The sequence below is a fragment of the Taudactylus pleione genome, unplaced genomic scaffold (genome assembly GCF_031769625.1).
Source record: "Taudactylus pleione unplaced genomic scaffold, aTauple2 ptg000062l, whole genome shotgun sequence".
NCBI lineage: Eukaryota > Metazoa > Chordata > Amphibia > Anura > Myobatrachidae > Taudactylus > Taudactylus pleione.
In genome coordinates, this window is record NW_028284464.1 from 6,109,127 (window position 1) to 6,128,333 (window position 19,207).

At 38.4% G+C, this 19,207-nt stretch overlaps 1 protein-coding gene across 2 annotated transcripts in view; it reads left to right on the forward strand.

Annotated features, from left to right (window-relative positions):
- The window catches only part of MN1 (MN1 proto-oncogene, transcriptional regulator), a 50,369-nt gene extending 34,660 nt beyond the window's left edge, over positions 1 to 15,709 (forward strand). The window contains exons 2-3 of one of the 2 annotated variants that reach the window (XR_015876507.1): positions 1,807 to 1,911; positions 8,211 to 8,295. Coding sequence is in view for 1 of the 2 variants with exons in the window: in XM_088465362.1 (XP_088321488.1) it covers positions 8,211 to 8,395 (185 nt within the window). In the remaining variant the exon portion in view is untranslated. Of the gene's footprint in view, positions 1 to 1,806; positions 1,912 to 8,210 lie in introns of both variants that reach the window. The other variant, XM_088465362.1, reaches the window with a different exon arrangement.
- Positions 15,710 to 19,207: the final 3,498 nt, after the last annotated feature.

The window sequence follows — 19,207 nt, forward strand, 5'->3', positions numbered from 1 at the left end:
GCAAATGAATGCTAATACATGGTATTTATCTAGGGAGAAGTCCATGTTAGTGGGACAAGACATCTTTTTAATTGTACGATCCTGCTGTGTCTGTTGTTGTTATCACTATAGTACATATGCTGTGTTTTAGTCATTCAGTTTTCTATATTACATTAGGAGACATCAGATTATGGGGTCTTTCTATTGAGGCACAGAAAGCTGTTTTTGCAGCTGGCTCAGATAGAAGAAAATCTCTTCTTACATTTGACACAGATCATTAACCAGGGAGTTTAGGCCCATTACGAGCACAATAACACATGTGTTAACTCCTCCTGTTGACACTACTTGGACTATAATGTAATATATGTGAAGTGGGTGAAGTTACATACACACCTAGGTGGATACGGTGTAAAATGTCTATCTGAGGAGTAATTCTTTAATGCCTGACATGAATCATTCAGATATGTTATTGGATACAGTCTTATACTGATGTTTGTGTATGAGATTTAACCTGTGACATGACAGAGCCTCTCTTACTGGGATTATTTAATTGTCATCTGATGCTTCTATTTAATAAGTCACTAGGCTTTTACATGTATGTTTACATATTAAAAACTCGTTATTTTTATTATTATTAAGTTACACAATGGAAGAGCAATTCACTAAAATTAGAGGCTATAGAACTGATTTATATTTAGTTGTTGCGTTATGCCTGCAGTACTTGTGTGTATGTATGTAGGTACATATACTATATATGTAGGTATGCAAAGCATACGGTGAGGATGCAAGCAAATACACCCCTTGCTGCCACAGACATTATTTCTATTTCGGAAGGAAAGACAACCACTTAGAAACAGGAGACAGCAGCTGCCCATGAATAATCTTGCCCCTAAGCTGACTGAATATTCTGTCAAGATGTTTGAAAAGATGTACCCCTGTGCAGTCGGGCACCTATGTGCCCATGGCAGATGCCCCTGCAGCCTAACCCTTGTTCTAGCACTGCGTGGATGACACCTACTTTCATTTTACATCATAATGACAACTACTGCACAGACATAAAAGTATAACGTACTTCATTTCTATGTTCATAATATATACATTCCAGTGCGCAAAAGCATATTATTAAACAGATTAACAAACTCAACCATGTTTTACATTTGCTGGGTAAGGGCGGATATGGCATAGATTGTTCTTTATTTCAGAAACAATTTACTTTCGATATAAAAATCACACGTAAGCTGGGTACACACTACGATGTGTTCACCCAGCGACTGCGTGCCACGATGGAATTATACTGTATGTCGTGCCGGCCGTACGCACTGCATATTCCCGTGTACGTGTGCGATAGTTCCAATCTGCATTTAGCAGAGTGGTGTCGTTCATTGCATCAGCAGATGAGACAATGAGATGAACGACCGCCGTACATGCCCCATCGGGTATACACACTACACTATCCTTCCGACATACTGTTCCAATTCACATCAGAACGATATATATCATAAGACGGACTGCATAGTGCGTACCAAGGTTTAGTATATATTAGTAAATATGCCATCACTTCAAACAGATGTTTTCTGATTTGTAAATTGCACACATCCACCTTGAGATATCCCTAAAATATTAAATTGCTTTAAAGAAAAATGTAAGTTTCTCAGCATAGCTACAGAGTTTCCTTGAACAGACAGAGTAAAATATAATAGCATCTGCATCTGTAGTTTGCATTGGGAACAAATAAGTGTGTTGTAGGAATTTAAGCCTGTAGTGCAAGTACAGTTATATATTTTCTTTGCTGACTGGTAAAATTGATTGAAATCCTTTTGATTTTAGGGAAGAAAATTTGCTAGGGTTCTATGTAGCTGCTAGCTGGAGTTTGCTACTTCTGGGAATAGAAATTACAAGGATGCCCTAAAGAGGAATGAGAGATATTTTCAGGTAACATAAAATAAACAGGAATAAGAAGATGTCAATATTAGCACACCTGAACCTGTCATTGTTCTGCTAATTCCATTGGGTATCACAGATCATGTTTTTGTCATTAGAATAAAAAAGTGTATTATGCATTGCTAATTTAAGTGTCAAGTTTGTCTCATGTTGTATGCCTACTTTAAAAAAAACAAAAACAACAAACAAATGATAGTACTTTATGTAGTGTAAACAAAGAGGTTCAAGACTATAAAACAATTTTCAATGTAGCCTGGTCTAAAAGTAAAATTTCTGTTTTTTGGTTTGCTGATAGTTGCTTAAATGACGATACACTGGGGCCCATTCCCCAGCCGTGACTGAGAAAGTTTTTCTGAGCCATATACTTGTTCTGCTGAGCAATATAACATCATGATCAGTGCTTATATTGTAGCTTTCACATTATGCAGTGCATTAACAGTAGTGGTTCCTGGCACATGTTGTACCTGGATTTATTGAAGGTCACCACCATTCATAATTGCAACATCTGGTAGAAACCTGTTACTATACCTAATAAATCATATTTAAAATGATTATCTGTTTTGTGGAAAATGTTCTTTTTGATCAGCCTTCTAGAACTCTGAGCATATGTAGCTGAACTGTATACATGTATACACGCACACACAAACACACACACATCGCTACTTAATATATTTCCTTAAAATCAATCCTCTTGGAAAATCTGTCTTCTTGATGTGTGTGGATTTCTCTGCCAAAACCAATATGTCATACTGTCATGTTGTAGATTTGTCAAAAACAAATACACAACTACAACCTGTCCTAAGGCAGTGAAAATGCTTTCACAGTTGTCCTTTGATTCATTCCTGGTAATGTTAGTAACTTCTGCAAATTAAGTAAACAGAGATGGGAGCTGTAACTATACAAATTGCTATCCGAGACAAGCTTGGTTCCTGATAAACCATTCCAGTTATATGATCCAAATGAACTGATATTGCCTTAACGAGATCGCTAGCACACTGGTTCACGGTTGCCTGCCTGTTGGGGGATGGCTGTGGCATACTGGTCTCACGCTGTGTGAGGGTACGGGCAGCCAAGGAGCAGTAGCTGACGGTTTGTCAGAGCCTTTGAAGCAGTGTAAGGGACGAGCCCTAAGGCAAGTAGCCTTTCTAGGGATCCTCACCTCCTGTTTGTCACTTTAATCTTGTGAGCAAGCTGAAAGAAGAGAGCTGATTCTTCTTCAGACCTTTACAATGCTCCACTCTTTCCAAAGTCTTCTCTTTTGATTCTGATTTCCTGTGACAAAAACAGCGCACAAAGGCTAACAAAAATGTGAATATTTCAGCATTCCATATATCCTGCAGAATTTTCACAGTTGTGTGCTTTAAATATGTAATATATATATATAAAATACATGTGTGTGTGTTTATATATATATATATATATATATAATTTGTATGTATGTGTGTGTATTTATATGTGTATGTATATATATATATATATATATGTATATAGGTTGAGTCTCCCATATCCAAATATACCGAAATACAGAATATTTTTAGCATGACTGAGATAGTGAAAACTTTTGATTTTTGAATGTTCAATGTACATAAACTTTGTTTAAGGCACAAAATTATTAAAAATAAAGTATAAAATGACCTATAGGCTGTGTGTATGAGGTGTATATGACACATAAATTAATTTCATGTATGTACACAAACTTTGTTTGAGCCACAAAATTATTTAAAATATTGTATAAAATTACCTTCAGGCTGTGTGTATAAGGTGTATATAAATCATAAATGTATTCTGTGTTTAGATTTGGGCCCTATTCCTAAGACATTTCATTATGGCATGCAATTATTCCAAAATACGGAATATTCCGATATCCAAAATACTCCTGGTCCCAAGCATTTTGGATATGGGAGACTCAACCTGTATGTATGTATGTATGTATGTATGTATATAATACTGTATATATAATATATAATCAGCAGATACCTGTATACATTGAATATAAGCAGTTAGGAGTTGTGTGTGACAATATAACAGCATTGGCCCACAGGCTAAGCACTGTTACACAGGGCATTGGGGTCCAATGACTGCTCATAACCTTATATCCTTCAGGAGTGAGTGAGTCATGCTTTATCATATTTTCTTTCCTAATAAATACTTGAGTGATGATGTATTTTCTCAAACTTAGATGTAAAGACATTAGAAGTCACTGATGTTACAAATATTTTTAACATTTTATACATATATTTACTGTGTTTATATGTTGCTGTGTGTCTTTTCAGTGGCCACACTAACTTAAAGCATCATTACAACTACAATACTTACAGAAGGAGAATCTGGAGGATTACAAGCCAGGAATTTATTTTCAGTATAACTTACTTAAGTATCACATGGGTTACTTTAAATATTCCATCTTGAGTATAGAACCAACAACAATTTAATATTTTATGCTGTGGCAAAACTGCAGTGCAACCAAGTATTTACTGCCAAGTATAAATAATTTATTATTTTTAGAAGTAAAGTAATATTTGTGTATTTTGTGTTCTGTAAAAGTGATAACTAGGCCATTAATAAATTTACATTTTTTCAGAACAATGCAGTATATTGCAAAAGTTGGGGGTAACTGGTACCCCACCAACAAACAGGTACCTGGGGAAAGTATCGGAGGCTAATATCTAATATTACAGAAGTAGAAGTATATCAGATACAATTTTTAGAAATAAGGTTCTTTGTGCAGAATAATCTACTTGATTAGGAAAATATGTACACCTGTTCAGTTCACCTATATTGGAATATTAATATCTACTTTAAGATCAAATGAAAGCCACATTATTTTCCCTGCCTTGGAGCAATTGTTTTGCGATGGCACCAGCCTGGGCTTCAGTGACATTGATGCACCTCACTAGGGTGACACCAGGATTAGCCATGCTCTTATTAACATTGAATACTTGGGGCAAGTTCACCCTTTTCCTGTATTCAAAAGAATATACATTATTTTATGTTACAATATAATAAATTCATATAGAAGCGCCCTTTCATCCAGTGTTACAATGGGGGATTGTACTGATGCAGGTTTGTGTAGCCTCTTGCCCTTTAAGGCACAACATAGCTCTGGAGGAGCTTAATAAAATATACACATATTTACCTATGATATAGTTGCCAGCTGCACCTTATTTTCAGAAACAGTCTTTAGTTTTCATGATTTATCCCTGAAGGCTTTTGTCCCTGAAAATGTCCCCTTTTTTGTGCAATATCCACTAAAAGCATAATACAGATGCTCTTTTTTTGCATGTTAGATGAAGTTCTCGCCATCTAATGTTATTCTTTGGGACTTAGAATTAATTTGTTACTGAAAAGCAGTATTCAAAATGAGCACATTGCATTACATATACTGAAAACATTACATGTTGTGGATTTTAGTGCTTTAAGGCTCAACGGGACAGTAACACATTTAACTGGCACTGATGGCTTAGCAGAGGTGTCTCTGCAAAATATTGTAAGCTGTTGCTACAACTGTCATTATGCTTCCATCATTATTAGGAAGATATTGCTGTATTAAAGTTTATGCAGAGACGTTTTGTATAATGTGGTACCAGAACTGCCGCGTAACCATTCAGTTATTGCAGAGTATTTACATTTTATTATCTTTAGAAACAACCTAATATTTCTGTATTTGGTGTTCTGTTAAGGTACTAGGTAGACTTTTAATTATCAATATAAATTTTAAACTTAATTATTTAAGTGCAAGTTGCTTACCTCAGTTTCCATTCATCTTAGAATACATTTTATTTGTATGTAAGAAATATATTTACATTTTATACTCCTCAGGAACTTGACAGGGACTTTTCCCTTAGCCTCACTATTTTTATGTTACACCATAATCATTTAAGTTCATCTTGTTAAAGAAAATATGACTGAAGAACACTTCCCAAGGTTTCTCTGGAATCCTTATTTCACTGAGTTCATCGGAGCAGAAAAGCAGAAGTACTTCTGCTATCTCTCACTGTAAACCTGTTATCTCAGGCCCCCCTTCCCCTTTGCAGTTCCATGCTACATTACATGCCATGCATATTTAAAAGATGCGGTAAAATGAATTTATCACTGCTGCCTCTGAGATAACAAATGGTTTAAACCCACATATACATTAACTGTTTATAAGCTCAGTGCTTTGTCTTGGTTGTTCAGATTAGTATTATTTATCATTAGACAGTTGTGTTTAACAATGTGTGGGAGATAGAAGTAAATTGGATTAAGGCCTGCATTCGGATGCAGCCATGTTACCATTTTGGGATTCCTACAATAGTCTGATTTATACTTGTATCTTGGCCAGTATCTATGTCACTTTAGAAGTTTTTGTTCAGCGAGTGTTGTTCCGAAGGAGAAAATGATATTTAGTTTTGTGAGATGTGGTTATTTACATGAGTTTTTTTGGGGGAGGAGATGAGTTTTTGATTTTATGATTGGGGGGGGGGCGCTATTTTATCCATATGCTATGTCGTGCAATGTGATGACGGGGAATTATATGGCACATACCTCTTGAACCAGGCCCAGTACCTGGGTGTATTTGGCTTCAGGATATAACAGAATTATCTGCACTGTTCCCTGTTTCACGGCAGCCATTTTTCCGGTGATTTCCCTACTGCGCATGCAGAGAAAATGCCAGCAGCGGCCATTTTCCAGGCGTTTTGTGTAACGCCTCTCCAGCAAATGTGGGACTTCGGAGAGGTAAGTATTAGAAAGTATGGGTGCAGGGTGTGCGGTGTGGGGCCCGTGTGCACTGCACACCCTGCACCCATTATAGATACGCCCCTGGTAGTGCCCTTATACACATTTGTAATAATAACACTGGACTTTGGTGCAACCAGGACAGAATTATATGGTTATACTGCAGCAAGGACAGTGTATGCTGCTATATTGGAAAATGTATAAATGAGAATAGCACAACATGGACATACTAAAGGTGCTGCTGCCTGCTGCCCAGGGAGGGGGGCAGGAAGATATTGAAGGTGCTGCTGCTGATCAGAGGGGGTGATTGGGGGGCGGGTGTCTGAGGGGGGTTTGGGGACCCTGAAGGTGCTGCTGTTTGGTGTGTGGTTCGGGGGTGATGCTGAAGGTGCTGCTGTTCGGGGGGGGGAATGTGCGGGCATGCAGAGACAGTGCCTAAGCTGCTGAAGCCGCTAGTGTCCTCCTCCTCTGCTCCGCTCACAGCCTCACATTCCGACCTCAACCGCTATTGGCCACTGCACTACTTCAGTATATTAGAACTCAAAAATTTTTTTTTCTGAAAATGTTTGCTGTTTCCAGACCTAAAAACATGAGTGGGTATGCTGACAATGGAAATAATGGGATTCATTGTCAGACTAATTAACATGTACTGTGCTTGTAACCTTCCCATTTAATAGCAGTGTATATGAGGAATATATATATACATGGCTGTATCTTACTCTATTATGGTTGTTGCCGTCATTTACTGTATGTTTACAATACCTGTACGTATACATTGTATCACCACATACACTAATGTAGGCTGTTGGCCTAAGGGAAACCATCTGTACCAAATTACTTTGACAGTGTAATGGCAATGAGGTTAACATTTTAACAATGGTCATCTAAGTTTCTGCAAGAATCTGGTAATCATATAAAGGGAAAATATATCTGTAAATCAGGCCACGTCATAATTATGTTATTATTGCTGTTCCTGATATTTAAATTTTTATTTGTTTTCTGCTTTAGGCATATATTTTTGTATTTGAAAACAATATGGGAGAATAACTTTGTTAATGGACAATACAAATATGCAACACAAATTTTTTAATTGGTTTCTTTTGATCAAATTCTGCAACAAAATAATTGGATATTAAGGTTAGCAATATAGTTGATTTTTGTAATGGCTCAAAAGCAATGTTTTTGTGGCCAATGTTTTTGTGGCCACCTACTATCATTGCTTCATTCATAACTGGAATAAGAATATAGTAGTGTTTATTATATTTCAGTTTGTTTTAAAAGAGCTACATAGTTACAGAGGTATTTAAAAAATAATAATAATATAATATTTTTGTATTATTATTCATATAGCGCCTTTCTCACAATAGGACTCAGTTTTACATTACCGCAGAGGGTGAGGCCGTCATCTTGTGTATCCTCATTTTCTATTCACAGCAGTCTCTGTCCCAATGGAGTTTACAGGGTAAATTTCCTACCACACAAACAAATGAGGGTCCTTTTTAGTCAAAAGCCAAGTACTCTACCAGTATGTATATAAATGAGTTCTTAATGTCTGTTTCATTGTTTCCTTGCAGGCCACGATCTTCCCCAGAACAAGACCTCAGCAGCGGCACAGAATGGAAGCCATTTGCAGTGCCTATCAGTCCACTGCACAGATGATATTGGGGAGTCAAAGGGTAGGACTCCTGTTCCTACGTGGAGGTCACTTCATTCTGATATCTCCAACAGATTTGGAACTTTTGTTGCTGCCCTAACTTGAAAATTAAGAGAGAACCCATATTTTTTTTCACTTTCCTAAGAGGCCACTAATGATGGGTGGACTAATTTTTCTAGGTTGGTACCTGCTTAGTGGTTTTCGGACTTGGAAGGGTTAGTTTGAAATAAACCTCATATTTTTGAATCTTTTTGCCACAGTATGATACCAGTGTTAATTCTTCTTCATCCAGCACATTTTACGCATATTTTTTATTTTAACTTTAAGTAAATTCCCTGTTGCTCTATAATCCTGACATACGGTTTATCTGGGCTAGAGAAGGGCTTTTGTATATCAAAATGGTATATGTATTTTCTTTTATGCTTTTTTAGTGCTACATAAAAATATTGTTTCTTTTGTAAGGAAAAAAGTTGACATTTCTAATTAATATTTTATATGTTATTTGGCCATGGCTGATCCACCAGAAAGTAAACAATGATGTTGAAATGAATCCTGCTTCATGATTCTGTGATCCACAGCGACCCATAAAAAATGTCAAGACTCAAGCTCTAAATGGATGTCCACTGCTATTTTGCACATACGTTTATATGTCAAGGTTTCTACAGCCTTATACGAGTTGTTGGGTGCTGGTTGCAATATAAATGATAAGATATTTTTTGCTTACATTGATGAAAATGCAACATTTCCTGCATCCCATGCATAAAATCCAAGTCATCAAACATATTTTTATAATTGTGCCCATTGTATTCTAAGTGGTTTTCAGTACATAACTCCTGACTGGTCAGGTAGTCACTGCTTTTAACGTATACAAAGGTACTTATTTGGTGAGCTTGATATATAGGTCTGAATTCATCAAGTCATTAACATTTTTTTTGTTTGCACAAACATTACTTGGTAACTGCTATAAAATGTCACATGATATAATTTACTTATATTTGGAACATACTGTGTACAGTGTTTGACATCTGGCAATGTCAGAGATTAAATCAGACGACTCATTCAGTGATTTGTTTGGTCACACAGTGGAGTTCTGTGATCTTCCTGCAAGACTCTACATTTCAGTAAGACCTGTTACTGAACCTTAATGACACCAGAATAACTCCTTAATAGAGAAAAAGAACTGCATAACTATATTCTATATCTGCTATTTCTATTGTGTTCTTTGACAGACATTATTTAATGGCAGTTTCTAAGAAAAGTGTACATTAAATGGTATCATATTCAATAATTCTTGCTGCATTAGTGAAATGGATGTGTCTAGATAAAAGAAAGTAAACTGAATATAAAGGTACTGTTTGCATGATATTTGCCGAACTATGATAATGACGAAACCATGCTGTATGTACAGTATTTCTAAACATTACAAACAAAAGATTTTATGCCCCCGGATTTCTTTGCAAATTAAGGGACCACAACCAAATAATAATGATGGAAGAGCTCATATCCCATTCTTGGTCACAAACAATTAAAGGATTTGTTGCTGCATCAATAACACTTTCAAATTTGGGACTGCAGAATGACATTATTGTGTATATTTATACCCCTTTCACACTGTCAGCAATAACCTGGGTTATTTCACGTGAACATGCAGCAACCCGGGTTATTGTGCAGTGTGAAAGGGCCAGGTTGAAACAACCTGGGTCGAGCGGCCCGGCATTTCAACCTGGGTAATGAGCAGAGTTGAATATGGGTTCAACCCGGCTCGCAGTGCATTTTGAACGGGTAACCCGGGTCAATGAGACAGGGTTCCGTTCACAGCATGGGAAGAGCCGGCCCCTGGAGATGATCTCATCCCCAAGCGCCGGCTCGGCATGTAATAGCGGTGACGTCATCAACCTGGCAATAAGCCGGGTGGGGCTGTCAGTCTGAAAGGGGTCTCACCTAGAATGGACCCGTGTTTAAAATCCCGGGTGCGACCCGGGTTTGCAGTGTGAAAGGGGTAATAGAAACATAATTAGGCCCATTAAAACATTATTTTACTGACATCAAGTTATGACTTGAATAACATAACTGACTTATTCAAAATGTCAAAACGTCAACTAGAGATGAGCCAACTGTTTTGGTATGTTGTGGATTAGGTACAAATATTACTCTTTACTACCCTAAACATTTCTAAAAGTAGAACATAGCACTGTAAACTTTTCACTTAGCATGAACCCTTCAGCAGCCTAAAAAGTCACAAAACCTATTTCTACAGCGGGTGACAGGTAATAGTGAAATATGCTGATCGACCACTTGGCTTAAGTGACAGAATCAGTTTATAATTTGTTCACATATAAATGTGGTCCGATTGGAAAAAATCCCACACTCCTTTGCTGCTGTATCCAGTTAGGGTCTGTTGGTGCAGCTGGTTGATGCCCATGCACAAGCTGCTACTGGACATCTGCCAACAAGACTTTTGGAAATACCCAGAAGAGATTTTCTGCAAATCATTTTTGGGCATACTGATCATTTTGAGTCCATGTGCATGGGTTTATTGGGGCAGTTTGCCGATATTCATGTGGTCACATTAAAGAAAGGTATTAGTTAATAATGTGATATTAAAAGAATCAGTGAAGAATAGGATATCTTGTTTTTCTCTACGTTTAACAATTTGCTATGATATTTCATAGAAATTTGCCACTATTTTTGGCTTAAATTGCATTAATATTCTTCACACTAGTTCCTTGATTAGCAGTAGTGAACCAGATTCTGGACCTCATTTATCAACGAGTTTTATCACTCACAACGAGTGATAATATGTTGCGTATGATAAATGGTTCTCCAGCCAATCAGCTCCCAACTGTCAGTTTTCAAACAGATGACAGTTGGGAGCTGATTGGCTGGAGCACCATTATCATAGGCAACAAGTTTTATCATAAAGCTCGTTGATAAATGAGTCCCTCTATTTTTAACATTGAGCAAACGATTGGAATTTTATATTTCAATGGAGATATTTTCCATAGTATTAGTTGTATACCTCTTAACAGAGCTATTTTGAAAATATCAAGCCAATAATTAATGTTTATTCATAATAAAATAAGATGTATATCCACACTAAAAGTGAATAAAGCATAAAGTGTTAGAATTCATATATACTTAGGTGCTGCCCATTGCATTTGCTTTGTATTAATGGTGAACACTGCTCCCTTTATTAACAGGAATATCAATATATAAATTAGCATTATTTTCAATCAGAAGAAAGCTTATACGCCATGGCCTGTTGTACGTTTTAAAAACTGATCGATCTCTTTTTATGTGAAAAGAGATACAATAGTGTTTGTGGTCTTGTTAGTGTATGAGGAATCAGTGCTATCTCCAGGTTTACAATGCAATACATGTCACCACCGGAAAAAATTGGTTTAATTCAATTAATCTCTGCATCTAGACCCGTCCAATCCCAAATTTAAGCAAAAGATTTCAATCCTTTTTTTTGCTTGCAAAGTATTTGACCTACATGCATTGTATAGTGGATACAAATCCTTGTAATGGTCAGATACTTGCAAACATTTCTATAAACACGCTATTAAAACCAAATAATGAAGAATAAAAGTATCAGAAGTTAACAACAAAATCATGTTCTATTTCTATATAAAGTGTATTTTTTCTAAAGACGAGCTAAGAAAAAGTAGAGCGATAATCTTTATGTCTGGAAATATGTTATTTACTGCTGTTCAGCTCCTTAGCAGTTTACAGGAATAATAATGTTTACATTAAAGGTGTCTTTTCATTTACCGGCATTTGCTGGATATTACAAAGTTTTAAAGCAATCATTCATTACATGCATTTACTATGGTGAATTGCAGGTATTGGAACATTGTCATTATGAACATCGCATATCAGAAATATTTGAAAAATGAGGCCCCATTTATGAATGGTGACAAGCACAAAACAGAATACAATACTTGTACATTAATAGAGCTTAATCCATACAGAAGTCATTAATAATGTTACCAAAACATATTTATATTTGCTGGTCTATTGTTCAAAATAGACATTTTGTTTTAATGGCTTGGGTTTTCTGAAATGTCTATAATGATCTGTGCAAGTGAAATTGCACCTTTTAAGTTAGAATATAAATATATATATATATATATATATATGTGTATATATATATATATATATATATACAGGCCTCAATATCAATTATACAGTCAGTTATATAGTCAGTTTCAATTATGTATCTGTTTTTAAATGGATATTAAATATTTTGAGATCATAGTTAATTTTGTTTAAACTAGAGATTATTTCCTAAATAACTTGCCATTTAACAGAGGCTTAAAGTTCAACCAATCTTTTTGTTTTACTAATCGTGGGGAATGGTCAGCTTACATTTCAATGAATGCCAGAACTTCTTATTACACACTGCCATAGTTCTGTAAAAATCTATCCCACATTCCAAGTCTCTGACCTGAAAAATAAATAACGTTTTGGTGAACTTTTTTTTAAACTTTATTCCTTAACATCGAATGTTAGTACAATAAAATAGACCTTCAAAGCAATTATTACCATTGTCACGTATTTTTATGATCCTAACCTATACAGTACCACCCACATTAATACATTGTTTTAGCTCTCACAGAGACTGTGTAGAACAATGTTCGTATTAAGCAGAGCCGGCCTTAGGCATAGGCAAACTAAGCAAATGCCTAGGGCATTTGGAATGCTAGGGGCATCCAAGCCCACCTAGGGCTGGCAGAGATTTGGGGCAGGCACAGGGCAGCAAACAGTGAGCGACGGTTTGCAGGAGCAGGGCACCTGGATGGTGGCTAGCGGTTAACGCTAGAGTGGGATGCGGCTTGCCAGGTACCTGGAGTTGGGTGACTGCAGACTGCATCTGCTGCGCTCAAGTAAATTAAGTTTGGAATTGGGAGAGGGATGGGCTGCTGTGGTCCCCACTGCTGGGAGAGGAATTCTCTGCTGGGATAGGGGTGCTGGGTGAGGGTGGGTGCTAACACCATGCTGTGCTGGGAGAAGAGGGTGCTGTGCTTAGTGAGGGCCGGGGTGATGGGTGCTGTGCTGGAATAGGGGTGATGGGTGCTGTGATCTTTACTGTGAGAGGGGTGATGGGTGGTATGCTGTGTTGGGTGATAAGTGCTGTGATCTGTGCTGTGCTGGGAGAGGGGTGTTGTCATGCTGGGATAAGGGTGCTGGGTCAGGTGAGGGGTGCTGACACCGTGCTGTGCTGGGAGAGGGGGGAGCTGTGCTTGGTGATGGCCGGGGTGATGAGTGCTGTGCTGGGAGAAGGGTGATGGGTGCTGGGAGATGGGTGATGAGTGCTGTGCTGGGAGAGGGGTCATGGGTGCTGTATCTGTGCTGTGCTGGGAGAGGTGTGAGGGGTGCTGTGCTGTGATCTGATCTGGGAGAAGGGTGATGGGAGCACAGCACAATGGAAGAAGGGGACACAGTACGTTGACCACGTTTCTTCTGTGAGGCCACATCCCTTTTCAGGATCCCTCCGGGGGAGGGGCACTACCCAAAATTTTGCCTAGGGCACCAATTTGGCCAGGGCCGGCTTTGGTAATAAGTAGGATCTCATATAGTTTACAGCCAATGTGGTATATATGCATTAAGTTATCTTCCCATCTCTAGTTTAACATAATTAACTTTATTCTACACATAACCTTGTTTAGAAGGAAAGTTGTGCTGTGCAGCAAACACTGATTTCTATTGCTACATATTTAAATTAATTTGCTTAATATTGAATTCTCTGGTAGTCTATAAAATGCAGGCTTGTGATTCACTGTAACATTGGATCATTTGTGACATTAAGAATTATGTTGCACATGGAACAGAAAACAAATATACTGCAGACATTGTCTCAGATCGAGAGATATTTCAGAGAACTGCAAGTAACGTTACAATTATTTAAAGTGTGTTTACTGTTATTGACTCCTCTAATTTGCTGAGTAGAGGGAGGTGGGGGGCAATGGCAATCAACAGGCACATTTTTGGGGAAGTGTAATGGTAATGTAAACATATTTTCGGCATATTCCAAATGTATGTGCATGCTGTGAAGTTTGCTCCATCAAGGGACCACAAAACCTAAAATACACATTTCATTCAGAAGAGTTTTAACATTCACAAATATATATGTAAAAGTTCCCATCCCTAAATAAAGCTTGGGATTTTCACATATGCAGTGCCTGCTAATTAGATTAGTGGACAGGAAGCATGCAGTGTGGAGGAAATTATACTCTGCCACCATCATACCTATGTGCAAATATCTGCAGTTTTGATAAGCTGCTGGAACTTTTATGTATGTGTTTGTGAATGTTAGTATTACTTTAAGATAAAAATAACTTCTATTTAGGATTATGGACCTTTAAATACACACACACACACACACACACATATATATATATATATATATATATATATATATACATATATTCATAAACAGCGGGGATGGCTCTCCAGGGTTTGTAAATAGAGAAAGAACTGCAAAGGACTTGCAACGTTGCCGCTTAAATTAAACCGTTGCAAGTCCTTTGCAGTCCTTTCTCTTGATTTACAAATCCTGGAGTGCTACCCACATTGTTTATGCCTGTTTATGCTAATATATATAATATATATATATATATATATATATATATATATATATATATATACATATACACAAGGCACGCCAAGTGCAAGCAGTGATTGATATCCGGCAGCATTTCACATCAGGAAAAAAAGCCACAGAAATACATGAAATACTTTTACTATACAATATATTCATCCCATAAATATTTTTTGGGGGTAACAAATTGAATTTTAAATGTATTTTTTTTTTTAAAGTGTACAGGTTGTCATATTACTCCAAGAGCGACCGTTGTTTTTTTCCTCTTTTGTAAACTGCATCTTTTTTCATGGAACATATTTTTACGGTGCATAAATTTGGATTATGATTTTTAATAAAATGTACAATTTGGGAAGTCCTTTAACCATTCACTTTATCAGACAGGACCAGTCATTGTAACAGTCTTAGTGTAAGCAAGTACTGCTCCTCAGAGAAGTACAGCTTTAACATGTATGTGAGAGCAATTCATCCATCATAGGATTTGGTTAATGGAATAGGAAAAACAAACACTGGTAATCAGTACTGCATAGCAAAGTCTTCTTAAAATGTTATTGCACATGTAAAATATGGAAATGTTACTCTGCTGTGTGTTAAGCAATCTGTAATCTTTTATTGACTATTGTTAAATTCATTTTTAAATGCTTGTTTGGAAGACTGTGACAATAGCTCATAAAACCGAGTGTTATTTTTCTTTTCTCTCTTTTTTTTTTTTTTAAATCTGTAAAGTGCAGTCTTCTGTATTCATGCATATTGTATATATCTGTATATGTTTTACCAAACAGCTAAATAACAATAAATATGATGTTAATGGTGAATGTGTCTTGATCTAGGAAATATGTTGGAGTTATATTCATATAGCATAATCAGTAATAATATGATATATTCACCACCCCCCCCAAAAAAAAAAAAAAATAATGTCTGTTTTTGGGGATACCTGAAAAAATTAAGTATCGCCAGGATTTATGAAGGGGGACTGCTGCACATATTGGAGCTATCTGCTGCAGTCCACATGTTTACATTCACAGGTCACATAGGTTTCTATGCAGGTTGCAAAATTGTGAAGTTTACCAAGGATCTTTAGATGGCATTAATAATTTCACCTTTTTGGGGAGAGGGATCCTGAAAGATCCATCCCCACTAATGTCTGCTTGCATATGTTCAGTTTGATGATTGCATATGCTCAGTAGCTGTGCTGGGGTCCAAAATTAAGTGAATAAAGTGATCACATTAGCAATCCCTATATTCTTTACACACCGCAGGGATGGGCTGCTTTTGGCCCTGTCCCTGCATGTGCTTTTTGGTAAATTCCCCATGGTACTTGATCTGGTTTTGCCACATTATGTGGCGATAAGAAATGGTAATTATTGGGACTAATCCCTAGTTATTGTTAAAAATGCCCCATAGTGAGGGATGTTCTGTGATGAGCTCCAATTCATGTAAAGCTGGGAATACAGTGCATTATCATTGGTAAGAAATGACAGTTGTCAATAATGTAGTGCATGTAGTGTGGTGTGTAGTGTGGGAATAGGTGTGTGTCTCTAACTGGGCTTTAATCTCGCTCTGGTTAAAATTAGGGTATGTTGACACCTTCTGGTAGATTTGTGAGGGAGTAATCACATAGATTTCCCATCTTATTAAACAATATATTTAGGCCTCCCTGATCAGGTATCTAATTTAGATCTATGTGGCCATGGAACGCTGCTTGTATGTTGTTGTTGTGGTAGTGCTATACAGGAGCTTGCAGATAAGAGCGTGTAATGGTATAATGAGATTCAGGATGGAAGTGCTAGTTGGTGTAAAAGTTAATACTGATAGATGTTTAAGATGGGGGATACACATCTTCAACACACATTCCAATACACATAGTACCTCCGGGTCTCATACCAAAGGGGGCGAGCTGTCGATGTTGAGTGACAGCTCACCCCGTTTGGTGGACGGGCCGGGGGGTGGCTGCCCAAACGGAGGCGTTCCCATGAGAATGCCTGCCGTTTGGAGGCGGCCCCACTGACAATTGGGATTTGAATTTGGATTTGAAGCCGAAAGCTCTCTGGGGCTTGCGATGAATGAGACCCTACCACAATCCCGATGGTCGCGATGGTCTTGACCATCATCATGGCCACTCGCTATAGCTGTGGGTGGTCAGCTATGCAAGCGGCCAAGAGGCCGCTCCAAAAATAAAAAGCCCGGCCCTGATTCAGAGAGAGCGCTCTGTCAGAGCGAGCGGCTCTGAATCAGGCCCTCAGTAAGCACTACCTTTTTTTAAGCAAGGCTGGGGATATAGAGAATGATGGGGTCTACACAGTGCTGGATTACCAAATAGGCAGAGTAGGCACTGGCTTATGGGCCCTGCGCCTTTTAGGGGCCCCGTGTCAATGGATAAAAATAAAATTGATTTGATCTTGAAAGAAAACCATAGTCATCAGATTCACAGTACAGTTTGTCTCTTAAAAGCTCATCTTCTGTCAGCTGTCAGTTTATAAAACATTTTCGGTGCAACCTACATATGTTTTATAAAAATTGTTGGTTGGTAAAATGAAAAACGTATTAGGGAGATAATTTGTGAGGGGGACCCCGAGATTTCGACTGCTTAGGGCAGGGATGCAATTAGGAGGGGCTAGGGGTACATGCCCCCAGGAGCAGAACTTAAGGGGGTACTTGTGCTGCTGAGGGTAGCCTGGGTGGCAGAAGGTGTGGATTTGAAGCCGTACACCTGCACCTGCAGCCAAATGCCCGCAGCCCTAGAGAGAGACAGCGCCACCTCCACCGTCATTCTAATCATAATGTGGCTGCTTGTGGCGCTGGTCACGTACCAATTGGAGCTCGTGGACCAGCGCCACATTAAAATGACTGCGGTGGGCGCCAGCACTGTGTTTCTCTAAAGTAAGGGGTAGGGCTTTGGGCGCCGGCTGCTGCACAGGCGTGTGGTTTCAAATGTACACCTGCTGGGCTGCTGTCGAAGAAGGGGGATGAGGTGAGAGTCTGAGGGGTGGGGGCCATAATGTTGTAAGGAGCATTACTGTGTGTGACATGTATAAAGGGCATTACTGTGTGCGGCATAATGTATAAGGGACATTACTCTGTGTGGCTTATAATGTATAAGGGGCATTATTGTGTGTGACATAATGTATAAGGGACATTATTGTGTATGGCATAATTGTGTAAGGAGCATTACTGTACGTAACATAATGGGGGAGGGCACCAAATTACTGCCTTGCCCCGGGTGATGAAACTTCCAGTTTCAGCCCTGCCTATGAGCCTCCACAGGGTTTAATCCAGCACTGGGTCTACAGGAATGTTCATAAAATGCTTGAGAATATGCCTGATCTGTAATTGAGGAAAAACATTTTTGCATCAGAACAATTGCAAGACTTCACAATACAATAGTCAAAGCCAGAGCCGTAACTAGACTCTTTGGTGCCCTGTGCCAGAGAGAGCATTGGCACCCCCCATTTTTAAATAGGGGCATAAGATAATGCACCAGAAAAAGGGCCATGGCCTCATGGGGAAGGGCCAGGGAAGAGATAGGGGAGGCCAGGAGATGCTAGGGATAAAAGAAGAGGAATCTACAAGTGAAAATGATAATAAACAGGAAAATTGACAAGCCCAAACAGCGCCCCCTGCCCTGTGGTGCTCTGTGTCATGGCACTGATCGCACAACCCTAGTTATGGCCCTGGTCAAAGCCAAAGAAAATGTAAACTGGGTAATGGGATGCAGGAAGAATCTGATGAAAGGCTTTAATTATCTACTTGGGGATACATTATTTTTGTTTATCACAGGCAGGGGCGCCGAGAGGGGAGGGGGGAGTGGGTACTAAGGTCTGATGCCACCCCCCCTTACCTGTCAGCAGCCCAGCACATGCTGCTCACAGCAGTCTCCTCCGTCTGTGGGGGGGAGGGGGGGAGCTATCACACTGATCGTGCCTACCCCCCCTGGATTTGCACCAGGCACATCCTAATTTAAACATAATAAGAGGTCTACCATGCTGAGACCTGTAGTTCTAATACAGAAAATAGTGGGGGTGCAGATGCACACTCTAAACACTAGGAATGCTAAAAATCAAAATATATATAATAAAATGTGTCAATTAACATGTGTCAGTATTAGGGATGTTAGGAACCCACCTGATGAGGTCACCGTGATGTGGTAGGTGGGCAAACATGTACTAAGAACCTCAATAGAAAACCATGTTAATGGATATAGTTTATTATATATATTTTGATATTTAGTATTCTTACTGCTTAGAGTGTGCATCTGCATTCCCCCCTTTTTTCTGTATTATGAGCTTGTCACATAACTGGTTGTGAACTGAGAT